The sequence below is a fragment of the Nerophis ophidion genome, linkage group LG19, assembly GCF_033978795.1.
Source record: "Nerophis ophidion isolate RoL-2023_Sa linkage group LG19, RoL_Noph_v1.0, whole genome shotgun sequence".
Classification (NCBI taxonomy): domain Eukaryota; kingdom Metazoa; phylum Chordata; class Actinopteri; order Syngnathiformes; family Syngnathidae; genus Nerophis; species Nerophis ophidion.
In genome coordinates this window covers 32,006,450-32,031,415 of record NC_084629.1, presented here as the reverse complement: position 1 = coordinate 32,031,415, position 24,966 = coordinate 32,006,450, and the positions used below count along the sequence as shown (strand labels likewise).

Sequence of the window (24,966 nt, the reverse complement as noted above, 5' to 3'; positions counted from 1 at the left end):
CATTTTTAGGTTCACTCTCAGCAGTGAAACTGGAGGAGGTTGTCAACAACAAGTCCCTGCTGAAAGATATCGCCATGATGTCGGGTGAACACCAGACTTCCAAGGTGGAGGCGTTCCATAGCCTTATCATACAGGTAAGAATTAGGCTGATCGCCCGTCGGTGGCGTCGATGGTTACCACCTGCCACCAGGGAGCAAAATACTACAGCAGTGGTTCTCAACCTTTTTTTAGTGATGTACCCCCTGTAAACATTTTTTTAATTCAAGTACCCCCTAATCAGAGCAAAGCATTTTTGGTTGAAAAAAAGAGATAAAGAAGTAAAATACAGCACTATGTCATCAGTTCCTGATTTATTAAATTGTATAACAGTGTAAACTATTGCTCTGGTCTTTCTTTAACTATTTGGAAAAAAGATATAAAATAACTAGTGATTCAATTCTAAATCAAGATTTCTAGACAAGGAAGTAATCATCAACTTAAAGTGCCCTCTTTGGGGATTGTAATAGAGATCCATCTGGATTCATGAACTTAATTCTAAAAATTTCTTCACAAAAAAAGAAATCTTTAACATCAATATTTCTGGAAGATGTCCACAAAAAAATCAAACTGTCAACACTGAATATTGCATTGTTGCATTTCTTTTCAAAGTTTATGAACGCACATTCACATGTTGTTGAAGTATTATTCGATTAAAATATTTATAAAGGATTTTTGAATTGTTGATACAAAACAGCTTCATTATTGCAGGAGATCAATCTTTAATAAACAGTTTAATAAACAAACATTTTAATTCAAATCTACAAACAATTTATAAATTTACACACACATTGTGTGGACGCATGACTGAATAAAGTGTCTTTTATCCTTTACAGTTCGCACCGAAAATGAATGTCTTCTCATACCTCGGAATGCTGTGCAGGTATGTTTCCACTCTAATCTAAGTGTCACTAGTGTGTGCCGTACTTTTGCATATAACAGATTGATTGGCAACACTAAATGGTCCCTAGTGTGTGAATGTGAGTGTGAATGTTGTCCGTTATCTGTGTTGGCCCTGCGATGAGGTGACGACTTGTCCAGGGTGTACGCCGCCTTCCGCCCGATTGTAGCTGAGATAGGCACCAGCGCCCCCCGCGACCCCAAAGGGAATAAGCGGTAGAAAATGGATGGATGGATACATATATGATATAATTAAACACACACGTTCAAATGTATCTGTTCTCCCTGCTGAGTAAAGTTCACAATGTCTAATTATTACATTATTCTGTTACCACACCTAGGAACCTGCTTGCTGGGCTGCACTGGAATGAAAACTCGAGCCGCCCTACAGCCACTACAAAAGCGGGTGCTGAGCGCTATGCAGTATGCGCCTGCCTTGAATTACTGCCGGGTCAAACTCGCTTCCCAAAATAATTAGCGCATGCTTAGTATTACCGCCTGGTCAAACTCGTGACACCACGAGTGACACTTCCCCTGTCATCATTTTCAAAATGGAGGAGGCTGATTTCAATACCGGTAATTTGAAATCACATAAAGGGAAAAAAATTCAGAGCTATTCAGTAGGATTTAAGGTCCAAGCTTACATCACACTCAAATTTTTACTGCATACCTTTGGTAAGTGCCGGAGTGAGAAGAGGTTTTAAAATAATTAGCGCATGCTTACTTTTATCGCATGCCTTTGGTAAGCGCAGGAGTGAGAAGAGGTTTTAAATTAATTAGCGCCCCGGCGGCAATTCAAGGAAATATGGTACATACATATATGTATGTATTTCTATTTTGGGACGGCATGGCAAAGTTGGGAGTGGCCGAGCCAGCAATCTGAGGGTTACTGGTTCAATCCCCACCTTCTACCATCCTAGTCACGTCCTTTGTGTCCTTGAGTAAGACACTTCACCCTTGCTCCTGATGGATCCTGATTAGCACCTTGCATGGCAGCTCCCGCCATCAGTGTGTGAATGGGTGAATGTGGGGAAAAAATTAATAAAAAAAGGGCAGCACGGTGGAAGAGCGGTTACTGCATCTGCCTCACAATACGAAATTCCAGAGTAGTACTGGGTTCAATCCCGTGCTTGGGATCATTCTGTGTGGAGTTTGCATGTTCTCACCGTGACTGCGTGGGTTCCCTCCGGGTACTCCGGCTTCCTCCCACTGCCAAAAACATGCACCTGGGGATAGGTTGATTGGCAACACTAAATGGTCCCTAGTGTGTGAATGTCAATCAATCAATCAATCAATGTTTATTTGTATAGCCCTAAATCACTAGTGTCTCAAAGGGCTGCACAAAGCACAACACAAACCACAACGACATCCTCGGTAGAGCCCACATAAGGGCAAGGAAAACTCACCCCAGTGGGATGTCGGTGACAGTGACAATGATGACGATGAGAAACCTTGGAGAGGACCGCATATGTGGGCAACCCCCCCACCCCCAGGGGACCGAAAGCAATGAATGTCGAGCGGGTCTAACGTGATACTGTGAAAGTTCGATCCATAGTGGATCCAACATAACCGTGAGAGTCCCGTCCAAAGTGGATCCAACACAGTGGCGAGAGTCCCGTCCATAGGAAACCATCCCAAGCGGAGGCGGATCAGCAGCGCAGAGATGTCCCCAACCGATACACAGGCGAGCGGTCCATCCTGGGTCCCGACTCTGGACGAGCGGTCCATCCTGGGTCCCGACTCTAGACAGCCAGTACTTCATCCATGGCCACCAGACCTGACCCCCTCCACAAGGGAGAGTGGGACATAGGAGAAAAAGAAAAGAAACGGCAGATCAACTCGTCTAAAAGGGGGGTCTATTTAAAGGCTAGAGTATACAAATGAGTTTTAAGGTGAGACTTAAATGCTTCTACTGAGGTGGCATCTCGAACTGGAGGGCATTCCAGAGTACTGGAGCCCAAGCGGAAAACGCCCGCAGACTTTTTTTGGGCTCTGGGAATCACTAATAAGCCAGAGTCCTTTGAACGCAGATTTCTTGCCGGGACATATGGTACAATACAATCGATAAGATAGGCTGGAGCTAGACCGTGTAGTATTTCATACGTAAGTAGTAAAACCTTAAAGTCACATCTTAATTGCACAGGAAGCCAGTGCAGGTGAACCAGTATAGGCGTAATGTGATCAAACTTTCTTGTTCTTGTCAAAAGTCTAGCAGCCGCATTTTGTACCAACTGTAATCTTTTAATGCTAGACATGGGGAGACCCGAAAATGATACGTTACAGTAATCGAGACGAGACGTAACAAACGCATGGATAATGATCTCAGCGTCTTTAGTGGACAGAATGGAGCGAATTTTAGCGATATTACGGAGATGAAAGAAGGCCGTTTTAGTAACGCTCTTATTGTGTTACACTCAAACGAGAGAGTTGGGTTGAGGACGATACCCAGATTCTTTACCGAGTCGCCTTGTTTAAGTGTTTGGTTGTCAAATGTTAAAGTTGTATTATTAAATAGAGGTCGGTGTCTAGCAGGACCGATAATCAGAATTTCCGTTTTTTTGGCGTTGAGTTGCAAAAAGTTAGCGAACATTCATTGTTTAATTTCATTAAGACACGTCTCCAGCTGACTACAATCCGGCGTGTTGGTCAGCTTTAGGGGCATGTAGAGTTGGGTGTCATCAGCATAACAGTGAAAGCTAACACCGTATTTGCGTATGATGTCACCTAGCGGCAGCATGTAGATGCTGAAGAGTGCAGGGCCAAGGACCGAACCCTGGGGAACTCCACACGTTACCTTAACATAGTCCGAGGTCACATTGTAATGGGAGACGCACTGCATCCTGTCAGTAAGATAAGAGTTAAACCAAGACAGGGCTAAGTCTGCCATACAAATTTGTGTTTTGATACGCTCTAATAACGACGGTATCGAAAGCAGCGCTAAGATCGAGGAGCAGCAACATAGATGACGAATCAGAATCCATCGTTAGCAATAGATCATTAGTCATTTTTGCGAGGGCTGTCTCCGTGGAGTGATTTGCCCTGAAACCGGATTGAAAGGATTGAAAGGTTTCACATAGATTGTTAGACGCTAAGTGTTCATTTAGCTGCTGCGCAACAATTTTTGGGAGGATTTTTTAAGTAAAGGGAAGGTGAGACACCGGTCGGTAGTTTTCCAATTAGGTCAGGATCGAGGTTAGGTCTTTTAAGGAGGGGAACAGTGCACGAGGAAAGTGATAAGTTTATAATATTTAGCACTGATGGACCTAATAATACAAAAAGTTCCTTGATAAGTTTCACAGGAAGAGGGTCAAGTAAACATGTTGTTTGTTTTATTCCATTTACACGTAACAATTCTTCTAATGTTATTTCATCCAAACGAGAGAAACTATTTTGGAGGGCAGTATCCGCCGTATATACAATCGTATCTGTGTTAATAGAACCCAGTTGTAGCTGGGACGCATTTCTTTAATCTCCCTTCTAATGAGTTCAGTTTTCTTATTAAAGTATTTCATAAAGTCATCTGCCAAGTGGGTGTAGCTACTGGAAGGAGTCTCTTGTTGGGTTAGCGATGCTACCGTACTAAACAAAAATTTTGGATCGTTTTTATTAAGGCGGATGAGATTTTAGTAATATTTAGCTTTAGCTAAGGTAAGCATGCGTTTATAAGTTATTAAACTATTTCTCCACGCTTGATGGTAAACTTCAAGTTTAGTCGCGCGCCATTTGCGTTCCAGCTTTCTACATGATCATTTCTGAGCTCTAGTTTCTTCTGTAAACCATGGGGTACGCCTTTTTTATCTTCAGCGGTGCTATACTATCAATGGTTTCACGCAGGGCGTCGTTAAAGTTGTTAGTGAGGTTATCAATAAAGCCCACATAATTTGGGAACGGTGCCATTACCGAGGTCAGTAGGCCAGCAAAGGTTGTCGTTGTGGCAGCATTAATGTTGCTATAGCAGTTATTATTATTATTATTATTAGCTTAACTAACCTGAGTCTGAACCTGGAATTTTATAAGGTACTGATCGGACATTACTTTAGTTTACGGGAGTATCATAACTTTGGAAACCGTGATACCCCTGACAAGCACTAGGTCTAACATATTACTGTTGCGATGCGTGGGTTCATTTATTATTTGTGTAAGACCACAGCTATCAATTATAGTCTGGAGCGTCACGCACTGTGGGTCCGATGGGGTATTCATAAGGATATTAAAGTCCCCCATTAAAAGTGGGGACGGCGTGGAGCGGTGGGAGAGTGGCCGTGCGCAACCCGAGGGTCCCTGGTTCAATTCCCACCTAGTACCAACCTCGTCACGTCCGTTGTGTCCTGAGCAAGACACGTCACCCTTTCTCCTGATGGGTGCTGGTTAGCGCCTTGCATGGCAGCTCCCTCCATCAGGGTGTGAATGGGTAAATGTGGAAGTACTGTCAAAGCGCTTTGAGTACCTTGAAGGTAGAAAAGCGCTATACAAGTACAACCCATAATTATATTATCGACGTGCATCACTAGATCAGCAACGAACTCTGAAAATTCATTGATAAAGTCCGAATAGGGCCCTGGATTGAAAGGTTTCACATAGATTGTTAGACGCTAAGTGTCTAACTTAGATAGATAACAGCCAGGTATAAAGGCAGCGGTGTGACAGACCTCATAGTAAGCACCTAAAACGATTTATATTTATTATTTAGGTTAGGACCAAGGTTAAAGTTTTCGTTGTGTATTTGTGCGACCCCTCCCCTACCCCCCCCACCCCTTTTAAGGAGACTGGCAATATGCGCATTCGTATAGTTCGGAAAAGATGCCTCATTTAGTGCAAAAAAGTCGTCTGGTTTAAGCCAGGTTTCGCTGAGACCGATGACGTTAAGATTGATGTCTCTAATGACCTCATTAACTAATAACGTTTAGGGAGACAATGATCTTGTGTTTGAAAAGCCTATATTATAGGTAGTGGGCTGTTTTAAGGAGTTTTTGATCAAATTATCCGTAGTAGCAATATAAATAATGTTACATTTATTATGCGTAGTGCACTTAAAATAATTATGACCATATCTAGGAATTGATATGACAGGAATTTTCCGATTATTTGCTTGGTGCTGCGATAAACTGAACGCATCATAATTTGCCACCTCAGTAGAACGCATGTCCAACTCTGACACAGTCACACCAGAAAAAACTTGTTCTAACTTAACTGACTCCTCACCCAGACTAGTAGACTCACGTCTTCCATTTAAATCCAGCTTCAGGATGGAAGGAAAATTTCAGAACCCTACATGATTTCTAAGTGGGAGAACTTGCAAAATAGCAGGGTGTTCAAATACTTATTTTCTTCATTGTATATATATTTACACATATATGTGTGTGTGTGTGTGTGTGTGTGTGTTTGTGTCTGTGCGTGTGCGTGTGCGTGTGCGTGTGTTTGTGTGTGTGTGTGTGTGTGTGTGTGTGTGTGTGTGTGTGTGTGTGTGTGTGTGTGTGTGTGTGTGTGTGTGTGTGCGTGAGTGCTCTACTTGTTTTCTTCTTTTCCACCAGCAGAGGCTCTATTGTCTTAACCAGTAACAGGGTCCGACTCCTGCGTCACACGTGTGCATGCACGCGACGTAGGCTGATTAGCGTCGATGTCACGGCCGCACCTGTGAGGCTAATCTTCTTGAGGGATTGAGGCGGTAATCGCCTGGCAGCATGGATGAAGCCAAAGAGTCACATTGTAAATTGGCTCTTGTACAAATGTTTTTTATTGCGGACAGATGACAAGGAATTGAAACAGCTGCACAGTATGGAAACACAGGTGGTGAGAGAGTATAAAAAATGTATATGGTTATTAAATGGAACATCAGTGATATGCATCCTAATATTCAATCATATTTACATGACATAACGTCAGTGCTTGGCTGTAATTTCATTAACATATTAAATATACAGTGGAACTTCTAAAGTCTAACATTTAATGATTTGTTTGTATTTAGTAACAACTTTTGCATATGAAATCCCCGAACAAATAATGGACATAGAATTATGGTCCAAGATCAAGCTGTCATTATCATTTCACTTGGCATTTTGAAGCTGCTTTCGTTTGTAAGAAATGTGTGAAAAAGTTTCGCTGGATTGTAGAGGTTCCCCTGTATTAGAACTGCAGAAGCCTTGTGTGTGTGTTTAACGGGAGCTAAAGATTGCACATAACGAGGTAGGACAGCTACGATTTACTGCTCAGCAGGACAACAATGATGGAGCATAACGTGTCCAAATCGTGGAATGTAAGCAAGTACCAATTGAAAACACACACATGGCGTCTGAGCCAAACGGTAGTCTCATTTAAAGAACATACTGCTAACCTTTCATGTTTATGTCCATTTGTGCATCTTTTCTACAAATGGCATGTAAAAGATACAATGTGTTTTCATTTACTTCTGGATGCTGAAACGGGTTCTCCTCGTCTGCTGCTTCTACCGCTCTCTAGTGTGTCAACAAGCGTCTGATTGGTCGAACTTTGGGATGCCAAAACACAAACATTTGGACATCTTGATGTGAAGCGTTGTTTGTCTTTTAAACGTCAAATGTGACTTTTATATTACTACATTGAAAACGTCAGTAAAACATAGCACCGTCCACTGCTAGCACTATGTGGCTGTACTACAGTACACAAGCAATACTTTTCATCAGGAATGGACATGATTGTTAAATGATGTCCATTTTTCCACAGAGAGACATGTCCAGCAGAAGGCACCGAGGAAGGAAGGAAGAAAGATGGACGGTATGCAGCCACCGCCTGCTTACATGAAGACAGGATGAAGACCATAAGAAAAAAAGATAAGTCAGTGATTTTTAGTGCAGTCTTTTGGATTCCTGATGTTGTCCTGTAAGGAGAGAAAACAGACATCATTTAAGATATGAATAATTTTTTTATATTGCTTGTATCAAAACTCATACACGCTTTAAAAAAAATAAATCAATAAATAATAAAGAATAGTTCCAACTATCGTGGGATCACACTCCTCAGCCTTCCCGGTAAGGTTTATTCAGGTGTACTGGAGAGGAGGCTACGCCGGATAGTCGAACCTCGGATTCAGGAGGAACAGTGTGGTTTTCGTCCTGGTCGTGGAACTGTGGACCAGCTCTATACTCTCAGCAGGGTTCTTGAGGGCGCATGGGAGTTTGCCCAACCAGTCTACATGTGCTTTGTGGACTTGGAGAAGGCCTTCGACCGTGTCCCTCGGGAAGTCCTGTGGAGAGTGCTCAGAGAGTATGGGGTATCGGACTGTCTTATTGTGGCGGTCCGCTCCCTGTACGATCAGTGTCAGAGCTTGGTCTGCATTGCCGGCAGTAAGTCGGACACTTTTCCAGTGAGGGTTGGACTCCGCCAAGGCTGTCCTTTGTCACCGATTCTGTTCATAACTTTTATGGACAGAATTTCTAGGCGCTGTCAAGGCGTTGAGGGGTTCCGGTTTGGTGACCGCAGGATTAGGTATCTACTTTTTGCAGATGATGTAGTCCTGATGGCTTCATCTGACCGGGATCTTCAGCTCTCACTGGATCGGTTCGCAGCCGAGTGTGAAGCGACCGGAATGAGAATCAGCACCTCCAAGTCCGAGTCCATGGTTCTCGCCTGGAAAAGGGTGGAATGCTATCTCCGGGTTGGGGAGGAGACCCTGCCCCAAGTGGAGGAGTTCAAGTACCTAGGAGTCTTGTTCACGAGTGAGGGAAGAGTGGATCGTGAGATCGACAGGCGGATCGGTGCGGCGTCTTCAGTAATGTGGACGTTGTACCGATCCGTTGTGGTGAAGAAGGAGCTGAGCCGGAAGGCAAAGCTCTCAATTTACGGGTCGATCTACGTTCCCATCCTCACCTATGGTCATGAGCTTTGGGTCATGACCGAAAGGATAAGATCACGGGTACAAACGGCCCAAATGAGTTTCCTCCGCCGTGTGGCGGGGCTCTCCCTTGGAGAAAGGGTGAGAAGCTCTGCCATCCGGGAGGAACTCAATGTAAAGCCGCTGCTCCTCCACATCGAGAGGAGCCAGATGAGGTGGTTCGGGCATCTGGTCAGGATGCCACCCGAACGCCTCCCTAGGGAGGTGTTTAGGGCACGTCCAACCTCGGATTCAGGAGGAACAGTGTGGTTTTCGTCCTGATCGTGGAACTGTGGACCAGCTCTATGGGCCACGGGGAAGACCCAGGACACGTTAAGAAGACTCCCGGCTGGCCTGGGAACGCCTCGGGATCCCCCGAGAAGAGCCTGACGAAGTGGCTGGGGAGAGGGAAGTCTGGGTTTCCCTGCTTAGGCTGTTGCCCCCGCGGGCCGACCTCGGATAAGCAGAAGAAGATGGATGGATGGATGGATAATAAAGAACATTTAAAAGTTCAGGTTTATGGAGTTTAAAAGTTTGTTTGAAGAGGTTAGTTTTTAACTGGTTTTTGAATGATTGTAATGATTGATGTGGGGAACAAAAGTTCCAGAAAAGTCAAATTCTCTCTTTCCACTTCAATCCCCTAACTTTTTAGCATATCTGGGTTAGTTTTTCAAACCATGGTCAGTATTGCAGATCAGTATTGGACGATTTTTCAGAAAAACTATGTATTTGCCGTTGCTGATTAATTCCGACTAAAAAAAGGCAGTCCCCTCTGGCGGACACTTGTTTTTTAGTCCCTCTGCTAAAGAGAGGCTCACAGTTATCTCTATAGTCAGTGTGGAGCAGCTCCATGAAGCTAATAATAATTAACTCTATTGTGGCAAATAAACTGCATTTTAATTACTATTATCATTGTAGGACAGGGCTAAAGATGTTACAAGCCAGGTGCAGGCATACCGATAACCTAGCTTTAAAAAAACGCAAGAAATAAGTGGTTAGTAAAGTTTAAGAAGTGTAGATGAAAACATTTTGGAGAAATGAACAAGTCGATTAATAAGAATGGGTAGAGAGGATAATGTGTCGGCATTGTATCAGTCAGTACATGACATGTAAGAAGAGGACGGATCAATCCATCAATTGGTGGTGTCGAAACAAAGGGCAGTAAAAATATGTGATCGGTACTAAAGATGTGAATATTTTCACTTTCTGTTGTGTTTTTAAATTGTGTTGTCTGATTCAGGGCTTATTTCCTGTACACATTTCATGTGTACAGGAAATGAGAGCAAAAACCAAAGGATTTCAATAGTAGTACCCGCCTTCCGCCCGAGAGGGAAAAGCGGTATAAAATGGATGGATAGTGGAAGGTGGTAGTTTTGGCTTTTGTTTTAGTTATTGTGTACTATTGACTGTGTTTTGATCAAATAATTGTCACGAATAAAGTAAGAAAATAGTTTAAATGTTGTGTTGATATTAGAGATGTCCGATAATGGCTTTTTTGCCGATATTCTGATATTGTCCAACTCTTAATTACCGATATCGATGTCAACCGATATCGATATATACAGTTGTGGAATTAACACATTATTATGCCAGAATATTATTGTGATGCCCCGCTGGATGCATTAAACAATGCAACAAGGTTTTCTAAAATAAATCAACTCAAGTTACGGGAAAAAAAATGCCAACATGGCACTGCCATATTTATTATTGAAGTCACAAAGTGCATTGGAATTTGGGCAGGGTTGGGGGGGCGGGGTTGAGGTGGGGGGGGGGGGGGGGGGTGTATATTGTAACGTCCCGGAAGAGTTAAAGCTGCAAGGGCTTCTGGGTATTTTTTCTGTTGTGTTTATATTGTGTTACGGTGCGGATGTTCTCCCGAAATGTGTTTGTCATTCTTGTTTGGTGTGGGTTCACAGTGTGGCGCATATTTGGGACACTGTTAAAGTTGTTTATACGGCCACCCTCAGTGTGACCTGTATGGCTGTTGACCAATTATTAATTGCATTCACTTGTGTGTGTGAAAAGCCAAGTGATTGGGCCGGCACGCCTTTAATTGGCGCTCTGTACTTCTCCCTACGTCCGTGTACCACTCCACACAGCGGCACTTTAAAAAGTCCAAAATTTTACTTTTTGAAACCGATACCGATATTTTCCGATATCACATTTTAAAGCATTTATCGGCCGATAATATCGGCAGACCGATATTTTCAGCAGTCCGATATTATCAGACATCTCTAGTTGATATTATAAATTGACCCATTTTCAGTTAATACATGTGATGGTAACACTCATGGATGATCAGAACATCCCTGAATGAAATACAATTTAAGTTTGAAAAGCTACCCCTAGTTTAAACCCCTCACTGTAAACTTCAACCCCTTGTTTGAAAGTGGAATGGAAGCGTCTGACTGGCTTGAATTGTTATGCCTGGAAGGAGGTCTCATCGAGTTGGGCATGTCGTGTTGTCGCAGGAATGCAATTGCAATATACCCTTTTTGTAAAGCATTAGAGGCGCTTTTAACTGTTCTGGAAATGTGAAGCAAGTTTGTCAGTGGCAGAACTACAAAATCCCAGCGAGGAGCCCAGTAAAAACAACACAATTTCAGTGGAGTTGTGTTACAGCTTGTTGACTGTGGAGGCAATCTCACAGCCAAGTGGTGGCCTGGCACATGACTCCCACTTAATTTATACTACACCACTTTGACTGAGCAAACAACGTGGTGGAAGCGGTGCTGTGGAGCTGCAGGAAGATGGATGACTTCTACATTTGATCAGTCAGGCTTGCTTTTTATGGATCTTTACGGTCCTTAATGGGATGTAAGTATCCAAATCAGGACAGCACAAACAACACAATACAAGTGTATTGTATTGTTTGCGCTGTCCTGATTTGTTCATTGTGTTGCACAGTGGTGCCCCCTGTGGGTTGTGGCTAGCATACATGCAGGGCTCTCAATTTTCAGAAAATTACAAGAGTGAGACCTTCGTGGCATGAAGCATTCGAAAACAATTTTCCCTTTTTAACACCGGTTTGGCCAGTTTTGAGTTGCATTTTTACTTTAGGACTGATGTCATCAGCTCCCACAGCTGCACTGTGGCCTTCTAATGCAAATCTTAAATACTGAGGAGTTGGCAACACAAAGATTGAGGACAAAGATGTACAAACCCCGTTTCCATATGAGTTGGGAAATTGTGTTAGATGTAAATATAAACTGAATATTATGATTTGCAAATAATTTTCAACCCTTATTCAGTTGAATATGCTACAAAGATAACATATTTGATGTTGAAACTGATAAACATTTTTTTTAAAAATAATCATTAATTGCTAATCATTTGATGTCAGCAACACGTGACAAAGAAGTTGGGAAAGGTGGCAATAAATACTGATCAAGTTGAGAAATGCTCATCAAACACTTGTTTGGAACAATCCACAGGTGTGCAGGCTAATTGAGAACAGGTGGGTGCCATGACTGGGTATAAAAGCAGCTTCTATGAAATGTTAAGTAATTCACAAACAAGGATGGGGCGAGGGTCACCAATTTGTAAGCAAATTGTCGAACAGTTTTAGAACAACATTTCTCAACGAGCTACTGCAAGGAATTTAGGGATTTTACCATCTACGGTCCGTAAAATCATCAAAACGTTCAGAGAATCTGGAGAAATCACTGCACGTAAGCGATGATATTAAGGACTTTGGATCCCTCAGGCGGTACTGCATCAAAAACCGACATCAGTGTGTAAAGGATATCACAACATGGGCTCAGGAACACTTCATAAAACCACTGTCAGTAACTACAGTCGGTTACTACATCTGTAAGTGCAAGTTAAAACTCTACTATGCAAAGCAAAACCCATTTATCAACAACACTAAGGAACGCCGCTGCCTTCGCTGGGCCCGAGCTCATCTAAGATGGACTGATGCAAAGTGGAAAAGTGTTCTGTGGTCTGACGAGTCCACATTTCAAATTATATTTGGAAACTGTGGACGTGGTGTCCTACGGAACAAAGAGGAAAAGAACCATCCGGATTGTTATAGGCGCAATGTTCAAAAGCCAGCTTCTGTGATGGTATGGGGGTGTATTAGTGCCCAAGGCATGGGTAACTTACACATATGTGAAGGCACCATTAATGCTGAAAGGTCCATACAGGTTTTGCAGCAACATATGTTGTCATCATAGCAAGGTTATCATGGACGCCCCTGCTTATTTCAGCAAGACAAGTGTTACAACAGCGTGGCTTCGTAAAAAAAGAGTGCGGGTACTTTCCTGGCCCGCCTTCTGTCCGGACATGTCTCCCATCGGAAATGTGTGGCGCATTATTAAGTGTAAAATACGACTGTTGAACGACGGACGCTCTCCATAAAAAAGAGTGTGAAAGAATTCCACTTTCAAAGCTTCAACAATTAGTTTTTTCAGTTCCCAAATGTTTATTGAGTGTTGTTAAAAGAAAAGGTGATGTAACACAGTGGTGAACATGTCCTTTCCCAACTACTTTGGCACATGTTGCAGCCATGAAATTCTAAGTTAATAATTATTTGCAAAAAAAATAAAGTTTATGAGTTTGAACATCAAATATATTGTCTTTGTAGTGCATTCAATTGAATATGGGTTGAAAGGGATTTGCAAATCATTGTCTTCCAGTTATATTTACATCTAACACAATTTCCCAACTCATATGGAAACGGGGTTTGTAGAAAAGATACAAATTGAGAACACAAATGCAAAGTATGAGACAGAAGAGCGAGCAGAGAAAGCCATTTTCAATTCATTTCTGGTTAGAAATGAATTGAAAATGGTTTTCCAGCAGAGGAAACCATTTTCAATTAATTTCTGTTTGGAAATTAAGCCAGCCAGTCAATCAGAATTACTTAAACTACAGCGAGCTGCGAGGAAAAAAGTTTATTATCATATGTTTATCCATCCATCCATCCATCCATCATCTACCGCTTATTCCCTTCTGGCGCCTATCTCTGCTACAATCGGGCGGAAGACGGGGTACACCCTGGACAAGTCGCCACCTCATCCCAGGGCTCATATGTTTATTGTTATATAAAAAATAAATAGAGCATGTAGTGAATGGGGAAATATAAGTATATAATATAAATGTCAGGTGTGGCATGAGAGTTAAATTGTGTGAGATTTAGCAGCTCTGCAAACATTTAATAGATTTATCTTCAATGTTTTATGATTTTTAGACAAATTGTCAATGATTTATGGACAAGTAGTTGCTAAGTGCAGACATTTGCTTGATGGTGGGGAAATTATGAGTCTATCTGACATCTGCGTCAAACATTGGGGTTTAATAACTGCGCCACCATGTGGTGTATTTGATGGTGACTTGTAAATGACAGCACAGGCAACAAAGTTTTGACAAATGGCAGAAGTAGAAGAGTGAGCATAAAAAATATTTGGTCGTAAAAAAAGTAGGGACAACCCATGGGGGGTTTAAAACAACTTGTAAAAACATGTTTTGTTACATATTTCATATCTTAACATTGCAAAATATTAAACATATGGTATTAACTGCAAAAGTATTATTTTTTTCTAAATTAAAGTTAATCTTAAAGAACTACCTGTCGCGATGGTGGAAAATGTCTACTTGCTTATTAATAAGGTGATATTTTACAGTAAAAACAAATGTTTACTGCAATTGACAATCACTATCGCAATATAATTATGTGTTATATATATGTGTTACATTGCGCGTAATATAGGATGATAAATTATTTTTTTCAGTTTCCATCCCTGGTACTGAAAATATACACTAATTGGAAAATTATTCACGACATGTTTTACTTTTACGACATTTGCTGTTATTATTAATATCTTCACCAATCAGAAATGTTTAAATTATATAATAAATGATAAATGGGTTGTACTTGTATAGCGCTTTTCCACCTTGAAGGTACTCAAAGCGCTTTGACACTACTTCCACATTTACCCATTCACACACACATTCACACACTGATGGAGGGAGCTGCCATGCAAGGCGCTAACCAGCACCCATCAGGAGCAAGGGTGAAGTGTCTTGCTCAGGACACAACGGACGTGACGAGGTTGGTACTAGGTAGGCATTGAACCAGGGACCCTCGGGTTGCGCATGGCCACTCTTCCACTACGCTACGCCGTCCCGTTTAATCATTTTGGCGAGTTCGTATTTCTCATTTGAAGCATTCAGCTGTAAAAAAAACTTCATAAACACATTGAATTAGAGTTAAATACAGATTATAAACATGATATTTGGCCACGGAACTATGAAAAGCATTATTGTCCACATTTTATCTGAAACACACAAAAATTATGCTGGGGTTTTTTGGGGTAAAAATATAACAAATGTTACAAATGTTAAATATACTTTATACAGAATGTACTACACCTGATGATTTTTTAAATAAGTGTTACATAATTGTTATATTATGATGTTACACGATGTACAATGTTTGCGTGACATGTTTTCAGTATCTCATGACAAAGGTTTCAATGGATTTATTAATAAAATATATACCTTCTTTTTTCATGTCTGTGCAGAAGAACTTTCTCTTCTTGTGTCCAGGACTCTGTACACAAACATTTGTCCAAATAAGTTACTTACTTTTTACATAATAAAAAGTAGTTCATGAGATTTAAGTGTCAACAAGACCATAGAGTCTCTGGTGGACACGTGACAAACATTTGCAGAAGGGTGCTTACGCTTGATGCTGCCGCACAAAATCTGCAAACTGGCGGTCCTTGGCGTATAGCTCGATGATGCGTATCCTGTCTTGGATTTCCTGTCAGGAAGAAGCATGACATCACATGGGGATAAACTATCCACTGAACACCCTCATAAGTGGCGCGCCACCAACTCACCTCCTTGGTCAGTTCGCTGTTCTCGTAGATGTGTCGGATCTCCTCGCTGCTGAAGTCAGTGGAGGCCTCGGCGCTGGCGCTGCTGTAGATGGCAGCCTCAGGGTAGCGGCGGTAATAGTGGCTGTAGCCCGTGGTGGCCTCGCTCTCGTACATGGGGTTGTACTTGGTCGCCCGCTCCAGCGATGGAATGCTCTCCGCCCGCCTTTGGAGAATAAAATCAGGCTTAAGTGAGTTTCGATCCAATGTTGATATTGGATATTGGCCTGATATCCTCAAAACAAGTATCAGCTTGCATCTAAAGTCTCGGATACAATCAAAATTGGACAACCTGTTAATATCGAAATCAGGGGTCACGCAGGCCGGGATACCACCGCCAGCGTCAAAAATCCGGCCCGCAGGGATTCCCAAGATAAAAAAATAGATTTTTTTTGTAATATATATTTTTTTATAGTTCTATTTTGGTTTAATCTGACCACATGACATTCTCCCAATCCTCTGCTGTATCATCCATTTTGGTATAAACGCAACTCGTCGTGTTTGGAGAAAGAAGAATACTGAGTTGCATCCCAAGAACACCAGACCTACTGTGAAGCATGGGGGTCGAAACATCATGCTTTGGGGCTGTTTTCCTGCTAAGGGGACAGGACGATTGATCCGTGTAAGGGAAAAGAATGAATGGGGCCATGTATCGTGAGATTTTGAGCCAAAACTTCCTTCCATCAGTGAGAGCTTTGAATGGTTGACCAAATACTTATTTTCCACCATCATTTACAAATAAATTCTTTAAAATTCCTACAATGTGAATTCCTGGATTTTTTTTTCACATTCTGTCTCTCACAGTTGAAGTGTACCTATGATGAAAATTACAGACCTCTGTCATCATTTTAAGTGGGAGAACTTGCACAATCGGTGGCTGACTAAATACTTTTCTGCCCCACTATATATATATATATATATATGTGTGTGTGTGTGTATATACAAACCCCGTTTCCATATGAGTTGGGAAATTGTGTTAGATGGAAATATAAACGGAAGACAATGATTTGCAAATGCACTACAAAGACAAGATATTTGATGTTGAAACTCATAAACTTTATTTTTTTTTAGAAATAAAAACTAACTTAAAATTTTGTGGCTGCAACACGTGCCAAAGTAGTTGGGAAAGGACATGTTCACCACTGTGTTACATCACCTTTTCTTTTAACAACACTCAATAAACATTTGGGAACTGAAAAAACTAATTGTTGAAGCTTTGAAAGTGGAATTCTTTCACATTCTTTTTTATGGAGAGCGTCCGTCGTTCAACAGTCGTATTTTACACTTCATAATGCGCCACACATTTTCGATGGGAGACAGGTCTGGATAGAAGGCGGGCCAGGAAAGTACCCGCACTCTTTTTTTTACGAAGCCACGCTGTTGTAACACTTGTCTTGCTAAAATAAGCAGGGGCGTCCATGATAACTTTGCTATGATGACAACATATGTTGCTCCAAAACCTGTATGGACCTTTCAGCATTAATGATGCCTTCACAGATGTATAAGTTACCCATGCCTTGGGCACTAATACACCCCCATACCATCACAGATGCTGGCTTTTGAACTTTGCGCCTATAACAATCCGCATGGTTATTTTCCTCTTTGTTCCGGAGGACACCACATCCTCTGTTTCCAAATATAATTTGAAATGTGGACTCTTCCGACCACAGAACACATTTCCACTTTGCATCAGTCCATCTTAGGTGAGCTCGGGCCCGGCCAAGCCGGCGGCGTTTCAGGATATTGTTGATAAATGGGTTTGGCTTTGCATAGTACAGTTGTAACTTGCACTTACAGATGTAGCGACCAACTGCCGTTACTGACAGTGGTTTTATGAAGTGTTACCGAGCCCATGTGGTGATATCCTTTACACACTGATGTCGGTTTTTGATGCAGTACCACCTGAGGGATCAAAAGTCCGTAATATCATCGCATACGTGCAGTGATTTCTCCAGATTCTCTGAACTTTTTGATGATTTTACGGAACGTAGATGGTAAAATCCCTAAATTCCTTGCAATAGCTCGTTGAGAAATGTTGTTCTAAAACTATTCGCCACAGTGAGGGTCACAAATTGGTGACCCTCACTCCATCCTTGTTTGTGAATTACTTAGCATTTCATGGAAGCTGCTTTTATACTCAATCATGGCACCCAACTGTTCCCAATTAGCCGGCACACCTGTGGGATGTTCCATATAAGTGTTTAATGAGCATTCCTCAACTTTATCAGTATTCATTGCCACCTTTCCCAACTTCTTTGTCACGTGTTGCTGGCATCGAATTCTAAAGTTAACGATTATTTGCAAAAAAAAATGTTTATCAGGCTGAACATCAAATATGTTGTCTTTCTAGCATATTCAATTGAATATGGGTTGAAAATGATTTGCAAATCATTGTATTCCGTTTATATTTACGTATTTCCTTGAATTGCCGCCGGGGCGCTAATTAATTTAAAGTGAAGTGAATTATATTTATGTAGCGCTTTTCTCAAGTGACTCAAAGCGCTTTACATAGTGACACCCAATATCTAGGTTACATTTAAACCAGTGTGGGTGGCACTGGGAGAAGGTGGGTAAAGTGTCTTGTCAAAGGACACAACGGCAGTAAATAGGATGGCACAAGCGGGAATTGAACCTGCAACCCTCAAGTTGCTGACACGGCCACTCTACCAACCGAGCTATAAAACCTCTTCTCACTCCTGTGCTTACCAAAGGCATACGGTAAAAGTAAGCATGCCCCAATTATTTTAAAACCTCTTCTCACTCCAAAGCTATGCAGTAAATCTTTGAGTGTAATGCAAGCTTGGACCTTAAATCCTACTGAATAGCTCTTAATCTTCTTCCCTTTATGCGATTTCAAATTACCAGTATTGAAATAAGCCTCCTCCATTTTGAAAATGATGACAGGGGAAGTGTCATTCGTGACGTCACGAGTTTGACCAGGTGGTAATACTAAGCATGCGTTAATTATTTTGGGAAGCAAATTTGACCCGGCAGTAATTCAAGGTGGGCGCATACTATGTGCCTTGCGGCAATTCAAGGAAATATGGTGTATACATTTCCTTGAATTGCCGTATATATATATATATATATATATATATATATATATATATATATATATATATATATATATATATATATATATGTGTGTGTGTATATATATATATATATATATATGTGTGTGTATATATTTATATATATATATATATATATATATATATATGTATGTGTGTGTGTATATATATATATATATATATATAAATGTATGTGTGTGTATATATATATATATACATATATATATATATATATACACACACACACACACATATATATATATATACATATATATATATATATACACACACATACCCGGCACCCGGTAAAATTTTTTTAACCCAATGCATCCCCCGAGTCAAAAACTTTGGGGACCCCTGATTTAAATGATTTAAAAGTGCACACAAACTTAACAAATGTATATACTGTATCCACTTTCGGCTTTTCCCGTTGTAACCAGTATCAAATAATTATAGTTGCATCATAGATACAAAGTATTCAAGGTAAAGGTGTATTAGAACGTATCCAGTAACAATTGTGTCCACATCATTTTCCTCCCTGTATCATGAGCGCAACCTTTTACACTGAACGCTAAATCGGATTTTTTTGCCCTCAAGTGACACAGGTCTGATTTTTTTTTTTTTTTTTTGCCAGTCCAAACACTCCAAAGTTTGAGATTATGTGGTCATTGGGGTCCATACCGATTGCGTTATTCCCCACATTGCTTTATATAGAAATTCTTGTTTTTTTCTGACAAAGAAAAAAAATGTTTATAGGCTATAAAATGTATACGCTATAAAGTTTAGCTTTAGTCCTTCTCCAACACATTTTGTAGTGTTATTGAATTGACAAAGCACTTGCCCTCTTTGTTTCACCGCTTTACTTTCAAAAGATAGCTCCTAAACTAGCAGAATTAAGCTAGTCTCGGTCTGAAGCTCCCCACTCCGAAGACAGGAAAAATGGTGAGTATGCCCTCTTGGTGGCCTTGCACCCTTCTCTTGGAGAGGTTGTTCCTGCCAGTTAGAGCAGAGTACTTTCATACCTTTAGATGTCGTGGACACGCATGCAAGCGTTAACCGTGTTGAGCTAACTAGCCCAGTTTACTGGTAACAAGCTACGGTGAGCCCACTAAGACACATAACAGATTTAGCTCGTTAGCTTGTCACCCAGACCCAAGTCTACTGGTGACCACACCGCAATGTAAAGGGGTAAAATTCGGGGTCCATGGCACGATCGTGTTAAAATATCGTATTGTATTGAGCCTCGTTATATCAAACTTTTGTGCAAATAAATACAAATTGTAACCATTAGCATCCTTGTGCCCCTTTTACAGGTAGAAGTGTACTTTGTCAAAGTGGAATTGCTCATAGATGAGGACAAGCATATCAATGTGTTTAAATCTAACAAGTGGGGAGCATTTTTTGTGGTACAGAAAAACAGAGCCTTAACATCAAATTTGAAACCCTATTTCTGTTTTGAAACGCCGACCCTAGTTTGTATTCCTGGTTTAAAACTTGTGTGTGAAACCCTAAACCTAATCGACAGTCCAAGTTAGTTTTCATTTTAATGGCTTTGTGACTACAAGGAGCATGCAAATGGATGAAACTGGTCACCTTCCAACTTCACTTTAACATTTCTGTGGTTCCCATGTCTTCTTTTCACCATGTAATTAGTTTATTTTCTCAAGATGTCTTGTTAAAGATTAGTGCACCGCAGCCTGCAATATCATCAACAAAAGAGGTTCCAGTTTCCATCCTTGTGTTCCTTGCTCACCAATAAGAGAAAATGTTAAATTTTGCATTTTTTACAAATATTTGAAACTTGTATATCTCTATTGGAACTACTTGTATGAAAACACAAATAGTCCAGGAATCAAGACGTGAACTTAATAACCTGTAATACCTTTAATTCCTCTTTAGTAATGCAGAATAATTCTCTTTAAGTAGAAGATCAGAAAGACAATTGCGTAAAGAGCAGTACATTTACACCCTATGGGATCAGTTAATCGGCTGAGATTAGCATGTTTTCTCCACAGGCAACAAACCCCAGACACATCACTTTGTGGATGGACGGCTAAGTATGTGACCTGCTTTTGAGTGACTGCTATAAAATAACATAATGAAGGAGACTGAGATTGGGTGGAAGATTAAGATTTTACATATGGTGGACAAGTGGCATGTTTAACTCTGAGATGTATTTGCTCATTATGTCCTAACTATGTGGTTATTAAAAATATTGTGAAGTCTTTGTTCTTATTTTTGAGCATTTAAATCACAGTCACTGAAGGTAGGTCCCATGGTCTGGCACGCTTGAGAGGGAGTACTGGATGGTTCTATGTTGCTATCCTTGCTTCTGCACGAGCAACCATACATACACCTCTCCAAGAATGCTAGGAAATGGGCTGACTTTTGTTGGTGTCAAGTGTCCCCAAGCACGGTCCAGATTGCCTGTTTGTGTAATCTAGAAATGATCTGATTCCTTACTAAAAAAAAGTTTTGCTATTTCGGAAGTCTGTGATTATTTTGAACGCCTCACCGTATGGGGTCCTCAGACTCGTCCTTATCGTATTGATCTCGTAGCGTCCTGGCGAGGAAGAAGATGACACCAGACGCCACCAGTAGGAAGCCGGCCACAGAGGCCACCGCTATGCCCACCACTAGCGGCTCCGATACGTATTCCTCGCAATGCTCTCCTCGGTACCACCAGTTCTCTCCAACGCGACACCTAGAAAAAGACGACAAGATCTCAGGAAAAAACTGAAGATTAAAGTATTTCTCTTCACAGTCAAAACTATGACCACAAATGCCAACCAAATTCAGCCCTGCTCACATTTGTGCTTAGTCTGCTTTAATGTCATTCAAATGTATTTAACTACTTTTTGCAATCCAACTTGGTGTTGTTTAAAGCCAATTACAAAGAAAGAAACCCAATACCAGTGAAGTTGGCACGTTGTGTGAATCTTAAATAAAAACAGAATACAATGATTTGAAAATCCTTTTCAATTGCAAAAATAAAATATTTAATGTTCAAGCTGGAAAACTTTCTGGAAAACTTTATTTTTTGCAAATATTAGCTCCTTTGGAATTTGATTCCTGCAACATGTCTCAAAAAAGCTGGCTCAAGCGGCAAAAATTACTGACAAAGTTAATGAATGCTCATTAAACACTTATTTGGAACATGCCACAGGTGAACAGGCGAATTGGGAACAGGTAGGTGCCATGATTGGGTATAAAAGCAGCTTCCATGCAATGCTCAGTCATTCACAAAGAAGGATGGGGCGAGGGTCACCACTTTATGAACAAATGCGTGAGCAAATTGTCCAACTTTGTGAACAAATGCGTGAGCAAAATGTCCAACAGTTTCAGAACAACATTTCTGAACGAGCTGTTGCAAGGAATTTAGGAATTTCACCATCTATGGTCGGTAATATCATCAAAAGGTTCAGAGAATCTGGAAAAAAAATCACTGCACCTAAGTGACAAGGCCGAAAATCAACATTGAATGCCTGTGTCCCTTAGGCGGTACTGCATTAAGAAAAACGACATCAGTGTGTAAAGGATATCACCACATGAGCTCAGGAACACTTCAGAAAACCACTGTCAGTAACTACAGTTTGTCACTATATCTGTAAGTGCAAGTTAAAACTCTACTATGCAAAGCAAAGCCATTTATCACCACATTTATTCAATAACCAGAAACCCCGCCGGCTTGGCTGGGTCCGAGCTGATCTAAGATGGACTAATGCAAAGTGTAAAAGTGTTCTGTAGTATGAGGAGTCCACATTTCAAATTGTTTTTGGAAACTGTGGACGTCAAAGAGGAAAAGAACCATCCGGATTGTTTTAAGTGCAAAGTTCAAAAGCCAGCATCTGTGACGATATGGGAGTGTATTGGTGCCCAAGGCATGGGTAATGCTGGTCCATACTGGTTTTGGAGCAACATATATTGCCATCCAAACAATGTCTTTTCCAGCTTGCCGAGACACGTTCTGCACGTGCAATGTGTTACTGCCATTAAAGAGTGAGTTAATGATTATTTGCAAACAAAATGAAGTTTCTCAGTTTGAACATTAAATATTTTGTCTTTGCAGTCTATTCAAGTGAATATACGTTGAAGAGGATTTGCAAATCATTGTATTCTGTTTTTATTTACCATTTAGATAACATGCCAACTTCACTGGTTTGGGTTTTGTAAAGACTGATCCATTTGATCATCAGGCTTGGAAGCAACCAAGAACGCTAGCCAAACTAATGCTTCATAAGCACTAGAATGTATTTCATCATAAAGTTTGACCTTTGTTTTTCCATTTGTGTATGTAGTAAAACAACAAGATGGAATTCAGAAACGGCTTGACGATGTGTCATTGGTGTGAAATAAAAGTTGTCTTGGCCCCCAGCGTGTCTGCTTCTAATTATTTGGGTCAAAAAAAAAAAATGTCTTAAAATGCTGTAAACAACAACTCATACATGTTCTAAATGTTTGCAAGTTACCCACGGATGCATAAAACAACAAACAAAATATATAAGTCATTCCTGAATATATAATGTTAATATTATAATCAATTTAGTCTTTTATAGATACAAGGTCGTAGAACTACACAACTTATCTAAGCCACCAACAAATGATGTTAAGGATCAAAATTAAACATGTATTTGTAAATATACTTATATTATTTTTATTATTATTATTAGTGAATATCTCTGGAAACATTTTATGAACTACAATAATTTTTTGGAATCAAAATAATTTCCAAATTTTACTGATAGTTATTTAGGGGGGGATAGAAAGTACAAAAATGTTAGTATCATTATTTGTATAGGGTTATTATTCAGCATTTCCACATACACCAATCTGTGTAAATAACTACTTTATTGGTATTGGTATTATTATAAATGTTATTTTTACAAGTGTAAAAAAAATATTTTTTAAACTTAAATACTTCTATTAATAATATTTTAAATGTAATTCAAACCCAAGTGGTAGAAAATGGATGGATGGAAGAATCAATAAGTGTAAATGTAATTAAAAATAGTAAATCATTTATGGTCATTATTATGATTTTACTGACTACATTTCTTCAAGTGCTACTTTTTGTTTTAAATATTGCAATATATGACGATAACTTTTAGGATGAACATTTTCTATGTTCCAGTACTTCAATGAAACATAATTAAATAAATATATTATTGTGGTTAAAATGTATTCCTAATATGATTTTTTTTAAATGTCTCATATAAAAGTACCACTGATATACATTTCTGAATTTTCAAGTGCTAAATGTAAGTACATTTAGAAAGTATAGCCAAATAAGATAATTATTATTAATACAATGTACTAAAAATGCTTTCTGGAGAAAAAAAAGAATAAAATCCTTTTCAGTTGTTAAAATGTAACCAACTGTGAAAGGTTAAATGCATACCATTTGTTATTACATGTTCGGATATAAATACTGTCATTGTCTGTAAGGGAACACTGCGCCCTGAGTTCAAATATATTATGTTGTATGTGATCGTCATGCTTTCTCAGTATGAGATGGAAGAGTTGGACTGACTCAACTCATCTATTGTCTATGCAATGTCTGAAAAAAGGAGTGCAGTCCAGTAAAACCACTGTAAAAACAGCGGGAGGTGCTCTGTTCTCCTGCAAGTTTCAATGCAAAAACCGAGACATGCCCTCTGTGATTTAAGCCTCAAAATCAAAATATGCTCACTTTCATACACACACACACACATACCCAGATCACTTTCCTTTAATCCCCACGCACCTGCAGATGGCTCCTTGGCCGGGTATGATGTCACATTTACCGTCGTTGAGGCAAAAGTCGGTGCGCAGCTCGCAGATGCTCTGACAAGGCAGGCCGTCTATGCTGAAGTAGCCGGCGTTACACACACACTCAGCCTCCCCAGACCATTTGTTCACCTTACACTCGGCATAGTCGTTGCACGCTTGGAACTTGCACGGGTCCGCCTGTACGCCTGGAAATCACAGAACCGCAAGTATGTTATGACGGATGTCTCTGCAGTGGTGTTGGTTTGACAGTGAAAAATCTTACTGGAACAGTTTGATATCATGGGGATAGTTCTTGTCCAGCCACCTGTACCATGCTATTCCAATCCATCTGTTTGGCCATTTTTGGCAGTTCTAATGTTAAGGGTCCCAAGATGTCTGACCAATATTGTTAAGGTACTGGTCATTGTATGGTATATTTCACTAGAATAGAGCCAGACAAGCTGATATCATAAGCAAACTC

General features: G+C 40.4%; 1 protein-coding gene across 1 annotated transcript in view; it reads right to left on the bottom strand.

Moving 5' to 3' along the window:
• Positions 1 to 6,654: 6,654 nt before the first annotated feature.
• The window catches only part of impg2a (interphotoreceptor matrix proteoglycan 2a), a 47,755-nt gene continuing 29,443 nt past the window's right edge, over positions 6,655 to 24,966 (bottom strand). The window contains exons 17-22 of the mRNA XM_061879844.1: positions 24,481 to 24,691; positions 21,253 to 21,441; positions 15,631 to 15,832; positions 15,472 to 15,551; positions 15,287 to 15,338; positions 6,655 to 7,789 (exon numbers count right to left, since the gene is read on the bottom strand). Of these exons, the coding sequence (XP_061735828.1) occupies positions 15,296 to 15,338; positions 15,472 to 15,551; positions 15,631 to 15,832; positions 21,253 to 21,441; positions 24,481 to 24,691 (725 nt within the window). The 3' untranslated portion in view covers positions 6,655 to 7,789; positions 15,287 to 15,295. The remainder of the gene's footprint in view (positions 7,790 to 15,286; positions 15,339 to 15,471; positions 15,552 to 15,630; positions 15,833 to 21,252; positions 21,442 to 24,480; positions 24,692 to 24,966) is intronic.